At 52.9% G+C, this 11,446-nt stretch overlaps 1 protein-coding gene across 2 annotated transcripts; it reads right to left on the minus strand.

Annotated features, from left to right (window-relative positions):
- Positions 1–1,563: 1,563 nt before the first annotated feature.
- CLPP (caseinolytic mitochondrial matrix peptidase proteolytic subunit) lies at positions 1,564–11,245 on the minus strand. 2 transcript variants are annotated; one of them, XM_012436123.2, is made up of 6 exons: positions 11,060–11,245; positions 10,890–10,961; positions 10,288–10,384; positions 8,183–8,370; positions 6,397–6,502; positions 1,564–4,297 (listed from the first exon to the last, which is right to left on the minus strand). In XM_012436123.2, the coding sequence occupies exons 1-6, from the start codon at positions 11,243–11,245 to the stop codon at positions 4,125–4,127; spliced, it is 822 nt and encodes a 273-aa protein (XP_012291546.1). In that variant the 3' UTR covers positions 1,564–4,124. The 2 variants fall into 2 exon arrangements, with proteins under 2 accessions (XP_012291546.1, XP_021532473.1); XM_021676798.2 differs by having other exon boundaries at positions 4,124–4,208.
- Positions 11,246–11,446: the final 201 nt, after the last annotated feature.

Consider the following 11,446-nt stretch of genomic DNA (forward strand, 5'->3'; position numbering starts at 1 on the left):
GGGAGTTATAGTACCTTGCATCCAGTGCTTGTGGAAAGGTGGCCTCAGGTTGGCAAGCCCGCGAGCATCCTAGGGCTTAAAACCTCTCCTGTATAATCGTGCCTAGGTGGCTGTATACCCTGTCAGCTCTGTTACTCCTGTACTGACTCAAAGCATCCTCCTATAGAAATCACTGGAAGCTGCCAGCAGGTGGCTGTATAACCTGTCAGCTCTTTTGCCACTGTGCTGACTCAGAGCATCCTCCTATAGATATCCTTAGAAGTAGCCTGCCCATAGATAAGCGATGTTGCACACTGCACCCTCCTTACTGCACACCGCCCACCTCCTTGGTGACCTAATGGGGGTGGACCCCTTGTTTATTGCTCACGTGATTGTCTTGACTCTATCACTATCCTTAAAATGACCTCACTCACTACCCTGCCCCCTAACCTATACCCAATAAATACAGATGTTCCTGGACGTTCAGGGCCTCGCCTGTCTCTGCTTGTAAGTGGCGTTGTGCTTTCTTTGTCCTTGTGCGTCCTGTCTCCTTATTTCTCAGATCCAGCGCCTCAGCACAGCAATAGGACACCCCGTGACCCTAGTAGGGCTGGACCCTACACACCTGTAACACCAGCACTTTGGGAGGTCGAGGCAGGCGGATCACCTGAGATCAGGAATTAGCCCAGCCTAGCCTGGCCAACATGGTGAAATGCGATCTCTACTAAAAATACAAAAAATGAGCCTGGCATGGTGGTGCGCGCCTGTAATCCCAGCTATTAGGCAGGCTGAGGCAGGAGAATTGCTTGAACCCAGGAGGCGGAGGTTGTTGTGAGCCGAGATGGAGCCACTGCACGCCGGCCTGGGCGACACAGCAAGACTCTGTCTCAAAAAAAAAAAAAAAAAAAAAAAAAAAAATTCCTCCTATTTTACAAATGCAAACTGAGAAAAAAAAAAAAAAAAAAAAAACAGATGAAAATACCTCTGGGATTTGCTTCTCCATAAATCCAGGCTGTGGGGGCAGGGCCGGATAGGGAAGGATGACATTTGGCCGTGAATTAACTGTTGAATTGGTGTGATAAGTAAGTGGGGTTTCACTACCCTGTTTTCTCTACTTTTGTATATATTGGATTACACTTATTCATTTTTGAGACTGAGTGTCACCAACGGCACAGTGGCACTCTCGGGTCCTAGAGATTTGCAACCTCCGCTTCCCGGGTTTAAGTGATTCTTGTGCCTCAGCCTCCCGAATAGCTGGGATGACAAGCACCAAATCACCATGCCCAACTTTTTTGTTTGTTTTTGTTTTTGAGACAGTTTCACTTTTGTCACCCAGACTGGAGTGCAGCGGCGCAGTCTCGACTCACTGCAACCTCCGCCTCCCGAGTTCAAGCGATTCTCCTGCCTCAGCCTCTCGAGTAGCTGGGATTATGGGCGGCCGCTACCACGCCCGGCTAATTTTTGTATTTTTAGTAGAGACGGGGTTTCCCCATGTTGGCCACGCTGGTCTCAAGCTCCTCCCCTCAGGTGATCCATCCACCTCATCCTCCCAAAGTGCTGAGATTACAGGCGTGAACCACCATGCCCAGTCTATATTTTATTATGTTTTTACAGAATAAAAATAATAAAATGTTTAATTATTTTCTCCCTTTACTGCCCAGACTGGAGTACAAGGGCACGATCATAGCTCGCTACCTGGAATTCTTGAGCTCAGGTGATCTTCTCCCCTCAGCCTTTCAGAGCTCTGGGTAATTTTGTATGTATTTTAAATGTCCATAATGAAGCCGGGCGCAGTGGCTCACGCCTGTGATCCCAGTACTTTGGGAGGCCGAGGCGGGCGGATCGTGAGGTCAGATTGACACCAACATAATGAAATCCCGTCTCCACTAAAAATACAAAAATTAGCTGGGCGTGGTGGCATCTGCCTGTAATCCCAGCTACTTGGGAGGCTGAGGCAGCATTGCTTGAACCAGGGAGTCAGAGGTTGCAGTGAGCCAAGATTGAGCCACTGCAGTCCAGCCTGGCCATAGGGTGAGACTCCGTTCCCCACCAAAGGGGAAAAAAAAGTCTGTAATAAAAAGTGCAAACACTGTAACTGCTGAGTATAAACGCCTGCCCCAATGCTTGAATTTTAAAAAATATTGACCCCATTTCTCCCTACAGCTACATTCCGCCCCAACCCTGCTCTCCTTGCTACATAATTCCTTGAAAGACTTGTCTGTCTCTGATACGTTTCTTCCCATTCCTTCTAGTCCACTCCAGCCTGGCTTTTGGCTCCCACGGCACCGGAAATGCCCTGATTTAAGGTGGCCAGTGACATCCACAGTGCCAAATCCAGTAGCCAGGGCTCAGTCTGACCGTTAATTCAACCTCTTGACCCTGACGTCGAGGGACATATCAAGCACCAGGTATGATTATAATATATCCAAAATCAACTTCTGATCCCCACTCCAAGTCTGTTCCTTTCCCTACACTTCCCATCTCAGGTCATGGGTCTCCATCTTCCTGACTGCTTTGGGCCATCAGCTCAGAGTTTTTGGAAATTGCTGTCTTACATCCCACCTAGCTAGAATCTGATTTGCCACTCAGCTTTCATCTGGATTACTCCAACTCTGCTAACTGCTCTCGTTTCTGTTCATGGTGCACTCCTCAGGAGTTGCAGTCATCCTTATTTTTTTTCCTCTTCTCAAAACCCTACATGGTTCACCTCCCTCCTTTTAGATGTCAGGCCTTTTATGATCTATCCTCACTCACCTCCACTTTTTTCTTTCTTGAGACAGAATCTCGCTCTGTCGCCCAGGGTGGAGTGCAGTGGCACGATCTCGGCTCACTGCAACCTGTCTCCCAGGTTCAAGCATGCCACCACACCTGGCTAATTCCGCTTTCTGATCTCATCTCTTCCACCCTCCCTCAGCCCTTGGCCTCCTTGTGGGTCCTCTCACATGCCAGGTACAGTCCTTTGACAGGGCCTTTGCACTGGCTGTGCCCTCGGCCTGGACACAGGCTCCATCCCTCACCTCCTTTGAGACTTTGCTCAAACACCGCCTTCTCAGTGAGGCCTCCCCTGACTACACCATGTAAAACTGTAACACGCTCACCTCACATCTGCATGCCCTTTCTTGTTTTTGTTTTTGAGACGGAGTCTTGCTCTGTTGCCCAGAATGGGGTGTAGTGGCGTGATCCCGCTCACCGCAACCTCTGCCTCTTCGTTCAAGCGATTCTCCTGCCTCAGCCTCTGGAGTAGCTAGGATTACAAGCGTGCACCACCACGCCCAGCTAATTTTTGTATTTTTAGTAGAGATGGGGTTTCACCATGTTGGCCAGGCTAGCCTCGAACTCCTGACAAGTGATCCACCCACTTAGGCCTCTCAAAGTTTTAGGTTTACAGACATGAGCCACCGAGCCTGGTCCCTGTTTTTTGTTTTTTTGAGATGGAGTTTTTTTGCTCCTGTTGCCCCGGCTGGAGTGCAGTGGCATGATCTTGCCCACAGCCTCCACCTCCCGGGTTCAAGCAATTCTCCTGCCTCAGCCTGCTGAGTAGGTGGGATTACTGGCACCCACCACCACACCCGGCTAATTTTTATATTTTTAGTAGAGATGGGGTTTCACCATGTTGGCCAGGATGGTCTCAAACTCCTGACCTCAAGTGATGTGCCCACTTCGGCCTCCCAAAGTATTGGGATTATAGGCGTGAGCCACCGTGCCCGGCCTGTTTGTTTTTTTTTTAAATAACTGTCTACCCCCACAGGAATGGAGCTCTTTGAGGATGGCTTCTTGTGTTTTCTTCACAAAAGAACACTGCCTGGAATACAGGACATGATCAGGAGAATCTGCTGCAGGAAGGGATGGCTCACTTGCCTCTTGGGGTCAGGACAGATGCAGAAGGGGCGTGTGGAACACGGATGCGTCCATGCCGTCATGGTGCAGAGAGGGAGGTGTCTCAGACGCAGAGCAAAGACCACAAAGATTTAATTTAAAATCACAGTGTCTCCGCCGGAATGCCCCGTCCGTAGGGGGCACCCTTGCAAATTCAAAGTTCCTCAAGGGCCCCCTCCAGGTTCAGCAGCGAGGGGTAAGCAAGGCCCAGCTGGGGGTCTGGCCGGCCTCTGGCCCCTCCACGTGATTCTGGAGACGAGGCCCAGCTCTCAGGTGCTTGCTGGGACAGGGTCTGCTGTCGGCGCTGCTACTACAGGCTCCTTCTCCACCAGCGTGGGCTCATCTTCACCATCCTGGGGAGGGTGGACGAGAACCTTGTCTAAGATGCCGAACTCCTGGGCCTCCATGGGGCTCATGTAGCGGTCCCTCTCCATGGCCGACTCTGGAGGGGAAGAGCAGAGACCAGGGCCGGGTCGGGATCCCGTTTTGGCCTGAATGTTTGCGCCCACCACCCCAAGGTCATATGCCGAAGCCCCAAGCCCCAGTGGGATGGGATTTGGAGATGGGGTCCTCGGGAGGTCATTAGGGGGAGATGGGGTCAGGGGCCCCCGATGGGATTAGTGGCCATCTAAGAAGTGGAGACACCAGTGTGCTTGTTCTCTCTCCACCATGTAAAGACACAGTGAGAAGGTGGCCGTGTGCACACCAGTAAGAGAGCCCTTGCCAAGAACCCATCAGCCGGCACCCTGACCTTGGGCTTCCCAGCCCCCAGAACTGAGGAGTCAATCTCTGTTGAAGCCACCCAGTCTGTGGTGTTTTGTTAAGCAGCTCAAGCTGACTGAGACATGTCCTCATTCTGCAGTGCCTCAGTTTCCCCTAGGTATCACTAAGATACCACTTTCAATTTTAAAACAATTGTTATCGGGCCAGGCAGAGTGCCTCACACTTGTAATCCCAGCACTCTGCGGGGCTGAGGTGGGTGGATTACTTGAGGCCAGGAGTTTGAGGCCAGCCTGGTCAACATGACAAAACCCTGTCTCTAGGTACTAAAAATACAAAAATTAGCCCGGTGTGGTGGCACATGCTTGTAATCCCAGCTACTTGGGAGGCTGAGGTACGAGAATCACTTGAACCTGGGAGGTGGAGGCTGCAGCGAGCCTAGATTGCACCACTGCACTCCAGCCTCGGAAACAGAGCTAGACTCTGTCTCAAACAAAAAAAAACTGTTATTGATGTGTAATATACATCCAGGAAAGGGCATGATTCGTAAATGTCTGGTGGATGGATTTTCAGATTGAACATATCCTACAGGGCCAGCATCCATACCAGAGATGGAATATTCCAGCACCCCTGAAACCCCACTTGGGCCCATGGCAGTCACCAGTCCATTCCACCTGCTCCCCACGCCCCAATGTAACCACTCCTCTACCAGCATAAATTAGCTCTGCCTGTTGTTATAGTTTAAGTAAATGGAATCATAGAGTGTTTATTCTTCTTTCATGCAACATTAGAAAGATTCATCCGTGATGCTGTTGCCCAGTCATTCTTTTTTTGTTGTTGTTGAGACAGTCTTGCTCTGTGGCCCAGGCTGGAGTGCAATGGTGTGATCTCGGATCACTGCAACCTCTGCCTCCTGGATTCAAGCAATTCTCCTGCCTCAGCCTCCCTAGTAGCTGGGATTACAGGCGCTCGCCACCACGCCTGACCAATTTTTGTATTTTTAGTAGAGACGGGGTTTCACCATGTTGGTCAGGCTGGTCTTGAACTCCTGACCTCAGGTGATCTGCCCACCTCAGCCTCTCACAGTGCTGGGATGACAGGTGCCCACCACCATGCCTGGCTAATTTTTAGATAGGGCTTCACCATGTTGGCCAGGCTAGTAGACCATTCACCCTTGGTGCTGTGTACAGCACGTGAAGAAACCCACCTTTTGTGCACCCATTTACCTGACGCGGGGCAGTCTGGGGCTTCTTTTTTTGAAACAGAGTCTCGATCTGTTGCCCAGGCTGGAGTGCAATGGCACAATCTCAGCTTACTGCAACCTCCACCTTCCAGGAGGGGAGGCAATTCTCCTGCCTCAGCCTACAGAGCAGCGGGGATTACAGGTACCCACCACCATGGCTGGCTAATTTTTATATTTTTAGTAGAGATGGGGTTTCGTTATGTTGCCCAGGCTGGTATTGAACTCTAGGCCTCAAGTGATCCACCTGCCTTGGCATCTTAAAGTGCTGGGATTACAGGCATGAACCACCAGGCCCAGCGATATTTTTAAAGGGCTCAGAACAGTGTTTCTTGACTGGAGGCAATTCTGCCCACCAGGGAACACTTGATGTCTGCAGATATTTCTGGTTCACAGATGGTGGGTGCTGCTGTGGAGTGGGTGGAGGCCAGGGATGCTGCCACACATCCTGCAGTGCCCAGGATGGTCCCCAGGTGAGAGGCCCCGGCCTGGAACAATGCTGGGTCCATGTGTGCACGCTGGATAGGGGGTGCTCACCGATCACCTGCAGGGTGTGTGCACGCTGGATAGGGGGTGCTCACCGATCACCTGCAGGCTCTGTTTGGTATGCTTGGCATAGATGTTGTAGAGCTGTTTCTTCAGCTTCATGATCTCCTCTGCCTGGATGGCAATGTCTGTGGCTTGGCCCTAAGGGACGCCCAAGGGGAGTGAGAGGGTGAAGGCTGGCCTCAGCGTCAGCCCCTCACCGGGAAGCTGGAGGTGGCACTCAGGAGCCCTCCCTGGGCTTTGGGCTTCCAGTTTCAGGCTAGTGGGCCGGGACTGGGTAAATCCCCCCATATCCTGCTTCAGTCTTGCCACCACCAGGAAGGGTTTGTGACTGGATTAACTATGTTTTCTTATTTTCTGCATCTGAAGCTTTGCAGACTGGGAAGAACAGTGTCTCTCTCTGTCTCTCTCTCTCTCTCTCTGTCTCTGTCTCTCTCTCTCTCTCTCTGTCTCTGTCTCTCTCGGTGTTAGCTAACCGCCCCCCCCACCTTTTTTTTTTAAAGAGATAGGGTCTTGCTATGTTGCTCTGACTGGTCTCAAACCCCTGGCCTCAAGTGATCCTCCCATCTCAGCCTCCTAAAGTGCTGGGATTACAGACATGAGCCACCATGCCCAGCTGTAGCATTTTTTTTTTTTTGAGACAGGGTCTTTCTCTGTTGCTGGGGCTGGAATGCAGCAGTGCAATACAGCTCATTGCAGCCTTGACCTCTCAGTCTCAAGCGATCCTCCCACCTCGGCCTCCTGAGTAGCTGGGACCAGAGGCAAGCAGAACCACGCGTGACTCATTTTTAAAGTTTTCTGTAGAGATGGGGTCTCGCTATTGCCCAGGCTGGTGTTAAACTCTTGGCCTCAAGTGATCCTCCTGCCTTGGCCTCCCAAAGTGCTGGGATTACAGGTGTGAGCCACTGTGCCCAGCTGAAACTAATTCTTAAGAGATAGGAAACAAACAGCCGGGTATGGAGGCTCACACCTGTAATCCCAGCACTTTGGGAGGCCGAGGCAGGCAGACCACGAGGTTAAGAGTTCGAGATCAGCCTGACCAACATGGTAAAACCTCGTCTCTGCTGAGAGTACAAAAATCAGCCGGGCGTGGGGGCACAGGCCTGTAGTCCCAGCTACTCAGGAAGCGGAGGAAAGAGAATTGCTTGAACCCAGGAGGCGGAGGTTGCAGTGAGCCAAGATGGCAACACTGCTCTCCAGCCTGGGTGACAGAGCAAGACTCCATCTCAAAGAAAAAAAAAAAAGAAATAGCAAACAACTCCTGAGTGCTCTTTCTTTTTTTTACCTTTTTTTTTTTTTGAGACAGAGTCTCTGCTCATACGGGCTGGAGTGCAGTGGCACCATCTCAACTCACTGCAACTTCTACCTCCCAGGTTCAAGTGATTCTTCTATCTCAGCCTCCCAAAATAGCTGCGATTACAGGCACACATGACCACGCCTGGCTAATTTTTGTACTTTTAATAGAGAAGGGGTTTCACCATGTTGGCCAGGCTGGTCTTGAATTCCTGACTTCAAATGATCCATCTGCCCCGGCTTCCCAGTGTCAAGATTACAGGCGTGAGCCACCATGCCTGGCCTTTTTCTTTTTCAAATAAAGATGAGGTCTCACTATGTTCCTCTGGCTGGTCTCGAACTCCTGAGCTCACGTGATCCTCCCACCTCTGTCTCCCAAAGTGCTAGGGTTATAGGCCTGAGCCGCCACATGTAGCCAAGCCTGCACATTGTAAGACATCCACTCCCACACCTGACTTCTGCCCAGTCAGTCCTTCTGCCTAGACCGTGTCCTGAACCCTGACAGCAGCTGGCATGTCTGGCACTCACCCGGGCGCCCCCTGAGGGCTGGTGGATCATGATGCGGGAGTTGGGAAGCGAGTGGCGCATGCCCGGGCTGCCGGCGGCAAGAAGCAGGGAGCCCATGCTGGCGGCCTGGCCCACGCACCATGTGCAGATTGGGTTGAGGATATACTGCATCGTGTCATAGATGGCGAGGCCCGCGGTCACCACACCACCTGCGGGCAGGGGGCAAGTGAGGGGATGGACCAGCTCCCCCGACCCTTTCCCTGTTCCATCTCCTAACCCTGGGGAGGAGGGTTAGGAGATGGAACAGCCCCCCTCCTTTTTTTTTTTCTTTTCTGAGACAGAGTCTTGCTTTGTCACCCACGCTAGAGCGCAGTGGTGCAATCTCAGCTCACTGCAACGTCCGCCTCCTGGGTTCAAGCCATTCTCCTGCCTCAGCCTCCCCAGTAGCCAAGATTACAGGCGTGCACCATGATGCCTGCGTAATTTTTGTATTTTTAGTAGAGATGAGGTTTCATCATATTGGTCAGGCTGATCTCGAACTCCTGACCTTGTGATCCACCGGCCTTGGCCTCCCAAAGGGCTGGGATTACAGGTGTGAGCCACTGTGCCTGGTCACGATCCCCTCCTTTTTTAAAGAATTAAGCCTTGGTCTCGCCATGTTGCCCAAGGCTGGTCTCAAACTCCAGGGCTCAAGCGATCCTCCCAAAGTGCTGGATTATAGGCATGGGCCACCACAAGCGGCCAGAAGCAGCCCTTTTTTAAATTTTTTGAGATGGAGTCTCACTCTGTCACCCAGGCTGGAGTGCAGTGGCGCAATCTTAGCTCACTGCAACCTCTGCCTGCCGGGTTCATGCAATTCTCCTGCCTCAGCCTCCCAAGTAGCTGGGATTACAGGCACACGCCACCACGCCCAGCTAATTTTTGTATTTTCAGTAGAGATGGGGTTTCACCAGGTTGACCAGGCTGCTCTTGAATTCCTGACCTCAAGTGATCCGCCTGCCTTGGCCTCCCAAGTGGCTGGGATTACACGCGTGAGCCACTGTACTGTGCCTAGAAGCAGCTCTTTAAAGCAGGGTTCACAAACACAAATGCTTCCAGGGAGGTGACAAAAACAGGTGACAAGGACCAGGTATGGGCAAAAGGGACAGCCATTGCTTCACAGTTGGCTGACTCTTGCCACATGTGCCAGGGGGCCCACAGGACCACATCTACTAAATTTCCAAGAGAAACTAGAAACCAGGCCAGGTGTGGTGGCTCACGCCTGTAATCCCAGCACTTTGGGAGGCCAAGGGTGGATCACTTGAGGTCAGGAGTTCGAGACCAGTTTGACCAACATGGTGAAACCTCATCTCTACTAAATATAAAAAATTAGACGGTCATGGTGGCATATGCCTGTAATCCCACCTAGTTGGGAGGCTGAAGCCAGAGAATCACTTGAACCCAAGAGGCGGAGGTTGCAGTGAGCCAAGATTGTGCCACTGCACTGTAGCCTGGGCGATAGAGCAAGACTCCATCTCAAAAAAAAAAAAAAGCAAAATGCCTGCATCGTAAGTACTCCATCAAAATTGACTACTTTTTTTTTGAGAGGGGGAAGAAAATCTACCAATTATTATTATTATTATTTTTGAGACGGGTTCACTACAGCCTTGACCTCCTGGGCTCAAGTGATCCTTCTGCCTCAGCCTTCTGAGTACCTGGGACTACAGGCACGCGCCACCACCCCCAGCTAATTTTTGTATTTTTTTAATACAGATGGGGGTCTCACTATGTTGCCCAGGCTAGTCTTGAACTCCTGAGCTCAAGTGATCTGCCTGCCTCAGCCTCCCAAAGTGTTGGAATTACGGGCGTGAGCCACTGTGCCCAGCCTAAAATCTACCAATTTTAAATGTCAGCTGGGTCAAGTTGGCAAAACAGGACGTGCAGGATCAAAGAGGCCACATCCTGACTTGTGAACCCAGGCTTAAAAGCCTGCCACAGGCACCTTTTGGCAGTTTCAAGCCACTTGTGGAATTCTGACACTCTGCACCCTTTCCCAGAGAGAGAACATCGCTGACCCGGGATTCTGGTCCCGAGTCACCCGTGCGCCCTGATGAGTGTCCCTGGCACCTAGGAAAGGCCCTGCTCACCAGGGCTGTTGATGTACATGTGGATGGGCTTCTTGTTGCTCTCGGATTGCAGGAAGAGGAGCTGTGCAATAACCAGGCTGGCAACGCTGTCATCTATCTGCAGGTGGAGAGGGTGGGGGGTGGGGTTGACACCAGATTTGGGGTGGGGAGAGTTTTAAGGGAAACTGGGGATGGGTCAGGGAACCAGGAAGGGGGGCCAGAGCCCAAGTAAAAGGTGTCGGGAAGAATTTAGGACCCAGAAGGGGATGGGGAGAGAGTAGTGGCTAGAACCCAGGGTGTCTGGAGCACAGAAAAGGGGCCGTCAGGGGGCTCAGGACACAGGAAAGGAAGGGGTCAGAATGGCTGGGGAGAGTCTTGAGCCTAGGAAGGAAGGCAGCGGTGCCACCAGGTGTCAGGAAGGCAGTCGGAGATCAAGAGTTGAGGAGCAGAGGGGAAGGGGTGAGGAGCGGGTGATGGGGCGGGAGCCAGGAGGGAAGTTAGAGGGAGAGGGGAGGAGGCTGGAAGGAGAGCAGAGCCTGCGGGAAGAGAGTCAAGGCTTCGGGAAGGAGGGGCGGAGGAGGTCTGGGCAGGCGCTGGGGAGGGTCCCGGCGCGGGGCGCTCACCGGGCCCATGACGCACACGATGCGTTCCCGCAGCAGCCGCGAGTAGATGTCATAGGCGCGCTCCCCGCGACCCTGGGGACAGAAAGATGGAGGTGGGGGGTCGGGGGGTAGCCAGCCGATCCCCACCTGGCCCGGAGCCCCCGGGCCGTGTCCCTGCCCGGCCGCCGTACCGTCTGCTCCACCACGATGGGAATGAGCGGGAGAGCTCGGGCCGCCGTCACGTGCAGGCTCCGCTGCAGGGCCAGGCCGCTCTGGGGCGTCCGCTGCGCTGCAAACCGAGAGGCGAGGCGAAGCCCCAGAGCGGGGTACCTGCCTGCCGCCACCCGGACCCCCCCAACCAATATTCCGGGCCACATCCCTCCGCGCGTCCCGGTCGGCTTCCGTTCGATGGCGGAACTACAACGCCCGGCGTGCTTTGAGCCCGGGTAGCGCGCTCGCTAGGCCGCCCACTTCCGGGAGGCTGGGCGGGCGCCGTTAAGGGTGGGACAGGGCTAGGGACGGAGCCTAAAAGGGCGGAGCCAGTTTAGGAAATGGAGTGGGCGGGGCTGGAGAAGTTT

Source organism: Aotus nancymaae, unplaced genomic scaffold (genome assembly GCF_030222135.1).
Source record: "Aotus nancymaae isolate 86718 unplaced genomic scaffold, 86718_ANA_hifiasm-v0.15.2.pri h1tg000028l, whole genome shotgun sequence".
Lineage (NCBI taxonomy): Eukaryota > Metazoa > Chordata > Mammalia > Primates > Aotidae > Aotus > Aotus nancymaae.